The sequence below is a fragment of the Pocillopora damicornis genome, chromosome 3, assembly GCF_964200805.1.
Source record: "Pocillopora damicornis chromosome 3, jaPocDami1.2, whole genome shotgun sequence".
Classification (NCBI taxonomy): Eukaryota; Metazoa; Cnidaria; class Anthozoa; order Scleractinia; family Pocilloporidae; genus Pocillopora; species Pocillopora damicornis.
The window spans coordinates 16,522,707-16,537,915 of NC_142672.1; the positions used below are offsets into that span (position 1 = coordinate 16,522,707).

The 15,209-nt window shown below is 36.1% G+C and overlaps 1 protein-coding gene across 1 annotated transcript; it reads left to right on the top strand.

Moving 5' to 3' along the window:
- Positions 1-14: 14 nt before the first annotated feature.
- Positions 15-14,814, top strand: LOC113664700 (U3 small nucleolar RNA-associated protein 4 homolog). The gene is made up of 23 exons (XM_027180326.2): positions 15-248; positions 1,868-1,922; positions 2,382-2,501; positions 2,880-2,948; positions 3,230-3,314; positions 4,044-4,136; positions 4,263-4,338; positions 4,881-4,956; positions 5,260-5,307; positions 5,537-5,605; positions 5,989-6,094; positions 6,254-6,333; positions 6,460-6,547; positions 6,858-6,925; positions 7,111-7,206; positions 10,366-10,401; positions 10,586-10,684; positions 11,043-11,106; positions 11,569-11,672; positions 12,510-12,605; positions 13,169-13,354; positions 13,451-13,582; positions 14,199-14,814. Exons 1-23 carry the CDS (start codon positions 130-132, stop codon positions 14,313-14,315), a joined length of 2,082 nt encoding a protein of 693 aa, XP_027036127.2. The 5' UTR covers positions 15-129; the 3' UTR covers positions 14,316-14,814.
- The last annotated feature ends 395 nt before the right edge of the window (positions 14,815-15,209 follow it).

Below are 15,209 nucleotides of genomic sequence, written 5' to 3' on the forward strand. Positions count from 1 at the left end.
GCTGAGGACACAAAACATATGTAATAATCTATAACTTACTTCTTTGTTTTTTACAGCTGGCCAAAAAGATCGCGATTCATACTAATTGATCAAATCTATAACGTTTGCTCTCAATCGATGAAGTTTTAAATGGCCTTTAAGGTGAAGTTTAACGTACATAGAGTTCGATTTGTGGAGTATGTACCTCAGGCAATTCACTGCATGGCATTTGAAGACACTGATAAGCCATGTAGACTTGCTTTATCAAGGTAAATATCAAGGTTGTTACTCCACGTGGTTTGTGAACATGTCACATAGTTTTAATGCAGCCAATCGTGGCTTCTGTTGGCGGTGCGTAAAGTATTTTTACGATTTACTCTTGCTTTGTTATGGATAGTATAGAGGTGTAGTAAGGATTTTCATGCGTCAATTTACTAACTTTTGTTAAAATCCTGAAAATGTAGAGATAACAGGGAAAATCCCTGGGATAATCGAGGCCCATTTAACAGGGGCTTGTGCGTTTTGGTTGATTTTTTACCATATGTGTTGTTTAATAAACAGTATGAACCTTGTTGTTGTGGGTCTGTTCACTAACAGATCACAGATGATGTCAAAGGAGGAGCAGCTGAGTGTTCCACTTGTGTTCTTACCACAATTTGTGATTTATTGCTGAAAAGATACACAACAACTTGGAACTTATGTTTCATATAATAGGAAGGAAAATGTTGTTAATAATAAGGTTATCTATCTACCTGAATCCTCCAATGGAAGAACCAGTCAAAATACTTATAAAATTCAGCTTATTGGAAAATTATGGTGTCAGAAGATATTATGTACCCTTATCACAGAGGGAATTTCAGAGAAAACCTCTATGTCCCACTACCTTAAAGTTTTCATTTCCTCAAATACGTTGTAAAACATAACCCTCCAAGAACATTTTGCATCCCCTTTCTGTATCTAAATGCTCCAAAAATTAGGTTCCTATCTCATATGACTGAGATGGGTCAGTCACAGTAAATATGATATGTACTGTTGAAGAAAAACTACAAAACTCGTATTGAACATCAACCCTTTATAACCAGGAGGGTTCAAGACACACTTTATACTCACAAGATCAAGCTGTCAAGTCAAAAAGATAAAGAAAAAAAACAACTAGGGGATTATTATTCAATGATAGAAATAAAAAACTTTAAATTATATGGACTGTATGGCAGACAAAGAGGAGAATTACTGATAAGGTCTTGGGATTTAAGGGTTGAGCTGAGCAAATGTCCATAGCAAATATCCATAGTCCATCATGGGCAAACCTCAAAAATTGTGCAGAGGTCACATCTTCATTCAACACCTACATTATCATCCAGTCAGAGGACTAGAAAAAAGGAAAGGTTTTACTCACTCCTCAACCCTCTCCTAATTTATCCATGTGCTATATCCATCTATTCACTTTGATGTGAATCCTGTGGTTATTTTTTAATTCTAAATAATGTGGATACCATTCAAAGTAGATGTTATTCAACATCTGTATTTGCTGTATTATGGCCAATACAGCAAAATTAAAAAAAATAAACAAACTGTCACCTTCTTGTCCAAGTAATATTTGAACTTTAAGACCTTTAGGTGTTCAAACTTAATTTCAGAAACAGTGGCAAGGAAGGATTTAAGTTTTGATTAGGTTCAGTTCTCTGAAACAAATTGATTAAGTTATCTGCAAGCAATGAGGAGTCTACTATAACAAATTCGGGGTAGAGTAAATTTCAAACAAAGTACTTGTTGTGTATGTGGTACTTTGGTTTGCATAAGGCAGCTAAATGTATGTACTTATCCATTTAATTACTTGAGTGGAAACTAAAAAAGTTGGAGACTTTATTTTTTCTCTTTGTTCTACCAGGGCAGATAGCAGCATAGAAATATGGAATTTCAAAGACAATTGGTACCAAGAAACGGTGTGTTGAAATGTTTTGTCCATTTTATGAAGTTACCATATAAAGTAGCTATTGTGGAAAATAGCTGTGATAATAAGCACAGGTTTATGGTTTCAAGATGTTTTGCGGAGTAAAATTTAAACAATGATATGATCTTTGTGTGGGAAGATACATGTAGTCTTAGAAAAATTCTGATTGGATTTGCCACAGTCGTGGAACAGTAAAATAGTATGTGAGGAAGATTCAAACCAGTAGTTACCAGCTAGGGCTAATGTGAACTTGTTAAAAGGAATGCCTATATATGGTTCTTTGGGTTCATACAGTGTTAGTATACAATATCTTTTCTTTAGTACCTAACTTTATAATTAATGAAAGAGCCTTTGGTGCTGTATATGTACTTTGGACTTCATAAAATTAGGCACTCTAGACCTATGAAACAATATTTGATCTACTTGCTGTCATTTCATTTATAATCTTCAGGTTATTCCAGGATGTAAAGATACCTCAGTGGAAACACTTGATTGGTGTAAAGGGAGACTGTTCACTGGAGGTCTGCATGCAGAAATCACTGAATGGGATCTCACCAGCCTGCTTCCAAAGGTATTGACTTATGTATGGTTTTTGGCATTTTAAAACACCAAAATTATAAGGAGAAGGCTTGTGCACGAGAAAAGGAGAGACTGATAAAAGGAAATTGAATGGTATCTATCTTGGTTGGTTCTTCATGTCACCCTCAAATTAGATGTAAGAATTGTTAAGTGCAAGATTTTGTTTTCATCCTTTTTGTCTTGAACAGTTTGATGGAGAATATTTAATCTGTAGATATGATTTTCTCTAAACAGCTATTGTAGCTTGAATTTTGGAGTGATTCAGAGAAAAAAAATCCTTGTTGATTAATACTAAAAGTTAAATATATGTAAGTTTGTGTTTGTGGTTAAGTTCTCTTGTGATTGAATTTATGAATGATATGTCTTCCAGATAACAGTTGATTCCTTTGGAGGAGCAGTGTGGTGTTTGTCTGTGAATCATGCAAAAACACATATGGCAGTAAGTTTAGTATTAATACTGCAGTCAAATTTGTAATGTCCAATAAAAAACCATCGTCCACTCCATGTTATTTCTTATCCTGATTGCTCATAATTAGGTTAGAGAAACATGTGATCTTGAGAATTGAGTGAAAAATGTTCTCCCTTGAGATTGGATCTTTATTGTAATAAGAAAATGTTACATTGGAGGATTTGTTTTAATTTTATGTATGCAGTCTTGCTGATGGACTTTAGTTGACACAAAATTATTAATAAAAGAAATTTGTCATTGTCAACTGACAGGTTGGCTGTGAAGATGGTCGAGTGAGACTGTTTGAAATCACTGCTGATGGTTTGAATTACAGCAAATCCCTGGATCAACAAGATGGTAAAATGCTTATTTAGGATAAAAACATAACCTGGAATGATTTGTAACTAGAATCTAGTTTGTAAGAAGACTATTCCTGGCCTTTGTTAGTAATCAACACTTCACTCTTGGTTTATTGTGATGTTGTTTACTACAGGTGTGACTCTTTCCAGGAGCTTGCTAGTTATTTTATTCATTTGCTATATAATTATTATCTTTCAAATTATTTGTGATATAGTATTCTATACCTGAATGGTTTGATCCATAACCCCTGCTATCAGTCAATTCAAAATATCAAAATAACATTGTATTATTGTGCAAGGAGTTTTCATTATACTTGTTAGTAAGAAAAGTTAGTCCTCAAACTTTCATGCATTCCATATCATACAGTGTAGCTATGAAAACTCACTGCATGTACAGCCATCTCCTGAAAATGAACAATTATTAGACTGATTTTCACATGTTAGTGAAAACTGTCAAGATTTGAGTCAGTTGTCTACCAAAGGTGAAGGCTAAAATAGATTAGGCAAACCAAGACCCTAATAATTTTCATTATTACACTAAAATCAAATTCAATGGTTGTTGAATTATAATGCTTGAAATCTATTAGTTGTGGGTATAATGGAAATGAAAAAAAAAAAAAGCAGTGCATGCCAGAAATGTAATACTGTATGAGTCAGAGTTAGCCACTGCATTCATGTTTGATGTATTTGTTTCATGACAAAGGACATCTTTTTCTTCATGTTTTAGGCAGGGTGCTGTGTCTTAGTTGGCATCTGAGTGATAATACCCTTGTTACAGGAGCTTCTGATAGTACAGTAAGATTGTACAATGTAACATCAGGTATGCATCTGCTTATGTTACCAATTACCAAGTTATTTATTTGAGGTACTTCTTCAGAAGATTGTAGTGACAACATGGACAGGTTTGATGGATGTCTCATCTCTCTCTCGGTCCCTAATTTTGTAGGTCACTGCACTTTGAGGATAACAGTAGATGAATTTCAATCCAGAAGCACTCTCATATGGGCCATACATATGACAAGGTATAGTTTGCACCATTGTACAAATCAGCAACCAACTAAGAGGAATGACACCTTAGAATCATATTTTATCATGGATTTGCCATTGGGTTGGACAGGTTGTGAATAACAATCCTTAGGCATTACATTTGGTTCATTATTGTCCAAAGGCTGCTTAATGAGACTGTATCATTGTAGATGTATTCAAGATCCATCATTAAAGAAAATTAAATTGTCAAGATTTGTATTGTATAAAAAGGTCACATTTTGATTACAATTAATTCATTTGGGAATAATTTTGGAAATAGGACCTCTTACCATAGCTTGAATGACTGAGAGTGCATCTATTTTGGAAATGTTTGCCAAATGACATCATTAGTGAAAAGATATCTGTCAGCCCTTGATTTTGGCAGTCTTACTGGGTACCACTGGCTTCCATCAATAACCTACTGAGTGCCTAATTTAAGGAAGTGGAAATAGCATTACTGACCACATTGTGTTTTAGGACTCACTTTTTTAAGTAAGTGGTTTTTAATGTGACATAACTGTGTCTGCTTTCCTTTCAGAAATTTTGTGATAATTACAGGAGACTCTCTGGGAAATACTCAATTTTGGGATGGCCAGAGAGGAACACTAATTCAGGTACATATTGTGCAAACCAGATTTTTACAGGACCAATAAAGTTATTCAGATATTAAGTGCTCACCCTGAATTAAGTGGTGATTTTCAAAGTCCATTTAGTGGTCAATTGTGGCACAAAATGGTGTTTTTATCATTACTTTGTAACACCCCTATGTTGGAAACTGTAGTAATTGATCAACCTGTATTAAACAATCACCTTGCTGTTCCCCTTGGGTGATGGCTAAATTCAGGTTCAACTGTAGGTTGTATTATTAAAGTGATAAAAATGTTTATATTAAGTGCTTCTCAACATTTTCTTTGCAGAGTTTCAAAGCTCATCTGGCTGATGTACTCACTGTTTGTGTAAATAAGGTTCGTAGATACAACAAAGCCGGCCAGTATACTATTATTGTTATTATTACCATAATCATTATTATTATTATTATGGTTATCATTATTTTTGGAAGTTTTTTTTGTTGATAGAAGATTCCTACCCATTTTGAATTTACCAAAAACAATTTCTTTCTATCCAGTTTTCCTGTGATGCATTTTTGTGTACTTTCTCTGTGCATATAACCAATAAAAGGCGTACATTTTTCAGGAGGAGAACATGGTTTTTAGTGGAGGTATTGACAGTAAGATTGTTCAGTTTCAACAAATTACAAACAAGGTACAGTGTCTATTTGTTATTGATGTGTCTTACAATAGTCAAGTCCAGTCAAATATATCTATTGATAAGTGTATTACTTAAAAATTGTATTTGTGATTTGTTCTTGAGATCAATTTGAAATCTGTATTCCAGCATGCAGAACAATTGAGGGATATGTCAAATTTTGTTAAAACAAGGTTGTTTCCTGGCATTTGGGGTGCCCTTCTCTAGATCAAAGTCTGAAATACACTGTAGATTATGTTCCCAATACATAAATTTCATAAATATGCAAGGCCATGTGACCCTCAATCAGCCAATATTAATGAAGCTAGAACATAGAAAACTGTAGATATGCAAAAAATATTTGTAATAAATGAGGTTTGTTTTTCACTTAAAACTGACAGGATGGTGTTTTAAACTGGGTGAAAGCTGCTTCTCAGCGTATGTTTTCGCAGGACGTCCGTTGCCTTGTTACACTGGGTGGAATTCATGACCTGTTGGTGTCTGGAGGTGTGCATCTAACTATTAATAGTATGATATACAACATTTAGTTTGCCTTCAGAAATCAAATATTTTTAATGAACAATGAGATGAGATTTACTGTAGAATACAAATTGATATACAATGTGGTTAATAGTGGTTGATTTAGGTATCTTCTTTTATATTTAGGATTGGACCCAAGCTTTTTTCTTTATTCCACCAAAGAGTTTGGCAGATCAAGCTATGGCAAAGTTGCACCGTTCCCACATGTAAGTATGAGTGGGTGATCAAGCAATCCTCCTTTGAGACAATCTTTAAAATGACTCATTCAGGCCAATTAGATTTGTAGACATTGATGTTGCGGTTTCTTTTTTGACATTGTGGTTACCCTATAGAGGCCTGTGGTTTACTTGGCATCAGAAGCAAATATTCTGATGTATCAAACAGCAAGTACTCTACAGTTCTGGAGACTTCAAGAATTGGGTAAAATACCGTGATTATTATTGATAGTCTAATGATTGTGTGATCCCTTGATAAATTGTATTTTATTTTATTACTACAATCATTAACATTTTGAAAATGTCCATGTTTCTGTTTCTGTGTCATAACATTAGTCTCACATGCTTTGAAACACGTAAGTCTCCTTCAGGAGCAGTAACTTTTGGTGCATATAGTGTATGTTATCTCCCCATCCACTTATGTCAATGTTATTTGTATCTGTAGCACTTGGCTATTTAGATAAGAGTAAGAAGCAAAGAGGTTGCGGACCACATTTTTGTTGTTTGTGTTTCAGATACAGTAGGTCAAACAACCATTGCACTTCAGAAGACTCCTGCACAGTTGCTAGAAATAAGGAAGAAAGTAAGCAGTAAATAAATCAACAAATAAATAAATATGATTAATTTTACATTTAAGTGGGACATCAGAGCAAGAGGGAGGATGTGAAACTTTTCATTAAAGCTTATTTGGAAAATTAATAATGATGAAAGGTTTGGTGTAGCATGCTGTATATGTTATTGACATGTCATGTTATTGGTACATATCAGGGTGATCATCATATTGTGTGCAGTGCTGTGTCCACGTGTGCCTCTTGGGCAGCATTTTCTGATGTTTACCATATCACTTTGTTCAAGCTGAATTTGGTGAGTAAAATTTTTGTTTTAGTATTAGTTTGTTTTTCCACAGTTGGCTGTATGAACTGTGCATGGCACGTGGTGTTTGTCAGTGTATGTTCATCTGTTACTTAGTGCTCATGAGAAGTACAAGAGAAGTGGTGTGTGTTTGTTGGGGGGGGAGGGGGCAATTGGCTGTGTTGAGTACTATTAAAAACTTACGTTTAGCAGGGAACCCCCCTAACCACTCGTAACACATCAGTGAAAATCCGCAGAACTAAAGCCAGAACATGAATAACTTTCCATGAGTTATTTACTCTAAGATTCCCTGGATGAAAGACACAAGCTCAGTTTTGCTTTTTAATTTAGTTCTGGTTCACTTGAACCTCCAGAGCCACTCTGGTAAGTGTTCTGGCCACAAAAATTAACATGTTTGGCCTTACCATCATGTTCTCAGAACGGATGCTAGTGAGTTTTCATGGCATTTTTCCAAAGAAGATTTTGTTTTCTAAATATCCTCTTAATTAATGTTGTGCAAAACAAAGCTGTTACAGTTTTCGTGAGCAAAAATATATCTTTATCCAGCAATTATGTGAATAGACATTGTCTGAAACAGTCTGAATATCAAACGAAGGCGGAAGTGATTCGATAAGACTGTGACACAATGCAGGCGAAAGTGATTGGATATGACCGTTACACAATGCAGGCGAAAGTGATTGGATATGACTGTGACACAATGCAGGCGAAAGTGATTTGATATGAATGTGACACAATACAGGCGAAAGTGATTGGATATGACTGTAACACAACGTAGGCGGAAGTGTTTTGATATGACGGTGACATAATGGAGGTGAAAGTGGTTGGATATGACCGTGACACAATCTTCTCCTCATGTATTCTTGCAAGGTTATTCGCCTGTCGTTCCCAACTTTACAGCTTTCTTTCTTTCTTTTCGAGTGAGTCGATAACACCGATCCTTGAACAACCAAACACACCTCAGTAGTGAGCCTTCGCTGTGATTGTATTTTGCAAAGGAAGTAAATCGGAATCTCTCTGATCGTCCTCACCTGACATTACGTCACATCATTAAGGGGTCTATACGCTCACTCTATCTCGTAACCCCCCTCTAAACAATTATTTAACTGTGAACTATACCTCCGAAAAAATAGAAGCTTCCCTTGATATCCACGATTTCAGGTCCTTAATTTTGAGATTGGAACTAAGTAACACAATGAGTGGCTTCTTTTCTTCCGGCTCCGAATCAAAACCTCCATCTCATGGCAAAACTGAAGTCAAATTGGAGGTTACTCCAGTTAATTTTGGTCCCCTCAATGCAATTGAAGGAGAGCACCACAAAAACTTTCTTGGAGGACACTACTGGGTGACAACGCCGAAAGGTGAGTGCTTAGTTCTTCACCGAACATATGGTGGCCCTGCTAGAAGATTCGGACAGTATTGGACGGTAGATGAACGCAGTGGAGGAATTTGGGACAGAGTTGATCTGGCTGTTCCCTATTTCTGGAATACAATGGAGAATAATACGACCCTGATTGTTCCCAAAGGAGTGTTAATCTACGAAGGCTACTGTCAAGCTCAGGGTGGATTGGTGGGTGGAGGAGCCCAAGTTTTTATTCCGCACAGTGTCATAGAAGCGTTACAGTATTGGCAGACACAGAAGCGCGAGTCCGTCGTCAAGGGAATTAAAGGACTGATTGAGGCAGAGATGAAATGGCGGAGGGCTCAAATGGAGATCATTAAGCAGTGGCATCTAAAACTGTTGGAAACAGTTGCTTCCAACATTAACGAAAATGCGACAAGAGGCAGCCTCTTTAGTTCGCTTTCGGCCCCAATTCAGAGGTTCTTTCGGAGCACGAAGAATGGCAGTCAATCGACAAGCACAGATGAAATTCAGCAAGGAACATACAAGATGCATGAGCAGCAATTAGATTTGTGCAACGGCCGCCGTCTTACGGCAACTTTATCTGTGAGGATAGAGTTCGTGAAATCAACCACACGCACCTATAAGGCTGGAAACACCACTGTCGTGGAAACGACTCGCTATTACAACAAAATTTACACCTGGAGTTAGAATGCAAAGTGAAAGAGACGCACGGTTTTTATGCGAACTGCTTCTTTACTCAAGTAGTACGTGAATCATTTACTTACATTTTGAGCATGGTTAAAAGAACTTGAACATCAGGGGATGATGTTTACTGAAATAGAGGATGTGGTACAATTTGAATTTGTTACAATTAGGTGACCACGTACTCTTATATGTGCCCTGTTTTGAGTAGACAGCCTCTTAATATTATAAGGAGAGTGCTTGCATTCTGTATTTCCGATTTGTGCCAAAATCGTAAAAATACATTGCAGTGTGTTATCAAGAGAGGAAGGTTAACAGCAATACTGTAGTAGATCAAGAAATGTAGTAATTTAGGAATTAGATAATAAAAGTAGAAGAACATCAGTAAAGAGGTAAAGATTCGGCGTTGACTAATGTGCTTCTGTTTCTGACAAAGCGTTTTAACACCGCAACTAGTGAAATCGATTATCGTCCGTTTTCTTTGAAAGCTTAAATATGTCGAAAAATACCTTTGGTAACTTATCTCTCTACGTCAGTGATTCATAATGGTTTAGTTTTTAATGTAATAAGCCTTTAAAGTAATCAGAGAACATGTTATCAATGGTAAACATTCTTCTAATTCAGCACGAATCAATTCCGCCCGTTAGTCCGCCGCTCTTAGCAGCTACTTAGAGTATATTTTCGTAGATGTGTTTAATTTATGAGATTTTCTGTAAAAGTCTATCACAAAAATAAAGAAAACAGAAAGTATACCTGTTAAAAGAGGCTGCCCCACTTACTCTGATTTTAACCAAACTGCACTTTACCGAAAAGTCTCTAACAGAGTGAGAATACATATTCTACGTATGTCGCCCTTAGTTTGAAAGTGGCTTTACAACCTTTTGACTTCTCCTACCATATCAAGTAAAGTACGCCCTCTGCTACCACCTATTAAAACTACCCAATTTGCATTTGTAAATTGATGATTATGAGTCAAAGCAGCCTATTTTCCCATCATAAGTCTTTTTGGCAGTAAACGCTAAACCCGCTAAGTACTTCTAGAGTCGGTACATTATTAAATAACCAAGGGAAGTTTAAAAAGCTTTATTAATTTGTTCTACTTTTAGAGTAAAGAAGGAAAATCTCAAGTGACTGTGACAAAAGTAAGCTCAAGTTCGGTCAAGATTTGTTTGTTTGTTTGTTGTTATTTTTTTTTGTTGTCGAAATCCAAACTTTGATATGATGTAATAGTCCCATAACAAAATTAAGAAATAATAATAATAATGACAAAAGCAACGATATTACTAACTCTTTTCATTCATAAAACTTTCTTCGTGTCAATTGCAGGTTTTGCCGTTGCCTGTTCATTTGTTACCAGCTCGTGGATTAGTATTTTCTCCTGAAAGTTCAAAGTTGATATCTGCAACAAGTCAAGGTTCAGTTCAGGTGAATTTAAATGTGGACAAAGGAACTCGGGGAGGTTGTCATATTCTGAGCATTTTTTTTTTTGTCAGTTTTTCCTTTATAGCTTGGGTTTATTAAAGAGGCGTTACGTGCATTTGCATTTGCATGGTGCTCTTTGTTAGAGCTCCCAATATTGTTGCACTTTTAAATCCGTTAAGGTCATTGTTTCAAACACGGGTATCTCAACAAGATTCCAAAACTTGCCTCTGATCCTTTTAATATGTATATATATATATATATATATATATATTTTTTTTTTTTCTTTTTCCTATTGAAATATATCAAGATACGGTAGCATAATCTCATTTTTTATTTAACTTTCTTGTTACTCCGCTCCCAGATTTTGGACCTGAGTGAAGAACCCTGCCTAAGTAACACATTAAGCATTGCTCAGCATGGCAGAGGTAATTGTACACTTAAGCTATCTGTTCTTGCTTTTTAATTAATGAACATTCCGGAACGTACATTGGGCATGAAAGAAATTCGTACAGATCCTTAGCCCGTATATTTTCAGGTGAACATTCTCTTTTGAGCTGCTTGTTATATATGTTACGTCATTTTAGTTATTGTCTGCCTCTCAAAATGTTCCTTTAATTAGATGAGAACTGATGTTGTGCTTCGAAATATGTTTTCTCGTTACGGATTTTTCTCCTGGGGTTTTCTCTTGTATAGTTCTTAATTCCTGTTTTGGTGGTAAATCTTAATTCGAATTTACGATTGATTATATTTAATTTTAACCTCCGTGTTCCAACATGAAGTCCATCAACAGAACCAAACTGCCTGTCTTACAACTCCAGTGAATCACAAATCTACTAAGGCGGCATTAGAAGTAAACTTTATGTAAACCGTGACTTTTTGATATGCAGGTTTAGCAGCCGTTAATCTTGTGGCTGTCAGCAATGACTTGCTCTGGTTAGCATGTGCTGATTATAACAATACTTTAACAGTGTTCAACTTGACGAAAATGAAGGTATGGAATCTTACATTGCGAATATTCATTTGAAACTTCTTATTTGTCTTTTATTTTCCTCAGCAGTATTAATACTTGAAGACAACATGGATGTAAAGTTAACTGGAATAACTTTTAATTTCTTAAAGATTTTCACACTCACAAGTCCTCCGTATAAAGATTTCGTCAAAACTGAACAAGGCGTTTGCTTTTCTTGATGCATCAAACAAATCTCTTCTTTTTTGTGCAGTGGGAAGAAGTAATTTCTCTCGCCTTACCATCGCATTCTCTCCTGTCAATTAGCTCGATTATTGCTGCCTGAAAATTTTGTTTTACATACAAGGTGTAGACATAAAGAATACTATGTATAACATTTGCTTCTATTAGGGTGTTATCATTTGTCTCGTGTTGGGGTCATATCTGATATAAATCTTAATGTTGTATTTAAATTCTCGTGGGTATGATAAATAGTGACAAATTGAAGTGAATGCACCTTCTTGATTCACATCACGCATGGCTACAGGCTTGTTTGTCTTCTCTTATCAACTTCCACTTCATTCCGAATCAACTGAGTGTTTTCTATTAAGTCGTATGTACTTTACTATAACGAACACTTACAATAAAAATAATAGTATGGTTGGTATTTTACTTGTACAGATGGTGTTAACCTAATGTAAAAAAAAGTGAAACAGCGACAATTTTTGAAATAAGATAAGCAGGAGTATTCGTGGTTGGCACTTTGGTCTTTTGTTAAGTGGGCATCTTTACGGAATATGCAGTGCTTTGTTAATGAGAGATAACTGTAAGCATCATAGGTGGCAACTCTTTTAAGACATTTTTACATTTTATTTTTAACAGTTAAAATGTACTTTACCCCACTTGGAATCTCGTGTGACTTCATTAGCGTTCCAACCCCAAACAAACTATCTTTCTGTGGTCTGCTGCAATAACCAGGTGAGTATTTGTTGGCCCTTGTACGTGTTTTTCCTTCATTTGCCCGTTTTAGACAAAAGATTGACGTACTAAGTGACTAACAAATCGTCCTACACATAGACAGACTATCGGAGAGACCTAGCAACTGACCAGCAGATAGACAGACTATCGGAGAGACCTAGCAACTGACCAGCAGATAGACAGACCGACAGAAAGACTATCAAAAAGACCTGCACTCCTAGACACATTTGTTGGAACACCATATGCCTCCCTTGTTCCATTAATGTTGGTCTGTAAAGTGCCATAGGAACATTGGCGATTAACAACATTGGAAGGGAGAGAGGAGTGAAAGAACCTCACAGACGTTGTCTGGGAGAAGTGTGCCAACTAATTATGTCTGGGAGTGTACCAACTGACCAGCCGCTAGACAGACAACTTTTTATTAAATTATTGCATCAGTCATGAAGTCATCACCCAACATTAATTGCAGAGCAAGCAGAATTTGTGTACTATTTTTATGTTTTAAACATCATCTGTTCTCCTGAAATGTTCTGAAGCTTATAGAATTTTTATTTTTCTCGAAGGTGTATCTTTTCAAACCATCCAGTGGAAAGTTAACCAAATGGTCGAGACAAGCGCTAGAACATGGGCTGCCTAGACAATGGACAAGTCGACGATCTCAAGTGATAAACATTCAATTTAATCCTTCATGTCATGAAGTTGTGCTGTTACAAGATCACAATATGTTTACTCTTCTCGACCTTAGAGAGGTATTTCCTCACTTTATTCTTATTTTGTATTTGCTGACCATGGAAAATTTTTCTGTTGCCATGTGTTTCAAGTTCCTTTTAATGTTTCATTTGTAGCCGTTACCGGATACAGGAGTCTGTTTATACGAGACCAAGTTAGTGCAACAGAAAAGAAAGCAGTCAACATTTAGAGATGACGCTGAACAAGATACGAAACAGGCCGCCTTCAAAGTCTGTAGGAAATATTCGGTAAGTCGTCAATTGTACATTACTCTAAGGTCTTTTCACATTTATAGGAAATTATTTCTTCTCAGAAACGTGTTCGGGCTTTCTAGGACAGCGGATGTGGTCATTTTGGACTTGTTGTACATATCACTGTCCAAAAAATTGCACTTCTATTTCAAGTAAAAAACGGTATCTTGACCTATATGTGTAGGAAATTGCTCGATTGCATTAATGTATCGTGATGGTCAGGCACCAGTTTTTTAAATTTTTACATATTTGCAATTTAAACACTTTTTAAACACAAAACATCACTAGTGGTCATAAACCACCAAATTGAGCAGCATTCTATGTGACTTTTTGTCACTAGATTCTCCTTCTAACGCCACACAGTACATCCTCTGTGCACATTTCTCTAAACACTAATTACCAACGCTCTGGAAAATCGGATCTTGAGTTTCCTTTGATCGCTTTATACAATAATTGTTACAGTAAAAAAGAAAAAAATTCGGAAGGAACTTATCAAGGGATTTCATTATAGCACGCATTTAAATGATTTTTACATTTATGGCTCACCAGTCAGGGACGAGATATATTTTTGAGTGCTTTATTCATGCATTAGAACTGTTTCCGTGTTTTTCAGCCTCTGCTCTTCGCAGGTTTCACAAAGGACAGTTCTTTAGTAGTTGTGGAAAGACCATGGCAAGCCATGGTGGAGATGTTACCTCCCCCACTGTATCGCAAGAAATATGGAACGTAATCAATGCTAAATTGTCGTCACATTGCTGTGGACTCAGTGCTCTTCCAAGTGCAGTACCAGGTCAAGTATTAGCAGCACATGGAGTCTCCAAGACAACGAGAAACCACAGTGCTTGAAACAACACCAAGAAAATCAAAACAGAAGAGAATTATATGAGACCCACATAACACTTGACTACATAAGATTATCGTGACTCTTAGAGACTATTAAATTAAGACTTGCAGGAAATAAATGAAAATGAACGTGAGAATAAAAGAGCAATGAACAGTCCATAGTCGACCACATAATTTCAGTAATCCACGAAATACAACTGCTCTCTACCAATAAAAATCGTAATTTGTCATTAACATCTTTGAATCTGTCCAAGATACCGTGATGGCGTACAGCACTAACGCTTTGTCTTCCCGTGATGCTCTCTGTACTTTGACTGAAAAGTTCGTCGACCCTTTTATTTGAAACACTCAGTTAAAATGAAAAGAAAAATAAAGTGTAAAGAAAGTTTAACGAACAGAGCATTAAAATGTAAAAAAAAGACACAACTAACACAACATAATCACAAGGTACATCGTTACAAGGTACATCGTCTTCAGTATATTTTTAGGCAGAATAAACGACGACTACACGTGCACGAGAATATTTTACAAACAAATGCGGTGTAAATTATTGCGCATTTAACTAGCTCGGGCGGCAGTTCTTTACCAAAACACAAATTAATGTAAATTGGTAACGTGAGAAGTAGTTGTTTTAATGTGGGTACATATCATTGATTTGTCTTCAGGTACGAAAACCGATATTTGAAGTATGACAACGCACGTCCGACAACAGACAAGAATGAATTTTGCAATGAAAATGTGAATTACAAATCATCATTCAGTATTGATTGCGGCATATAAA

Coding starts and splice junctions, on each gene's coding strand:
- LOC113664700 (XM_027180326.2), top strand. CDS start 130: ATGGCCTTTAAGGTGAAGTTTAACGTACATAGAGTTCGATTTGTGGAG. Junction 10,685..11,042: donor CAAGTCAAGGTTCAGTTCAG/GTGAATTTAAAT, acceptor CTCCGCTCCCAG/ATTTTGGACCTGAGTGAAGA. Junction 11,673..12,509: donor TCAACTTGACGAAAATGAAG/GTATGGAATCTT, acceptor TATTTTTAACAG/TTAAAATGTACTTTACCCCA.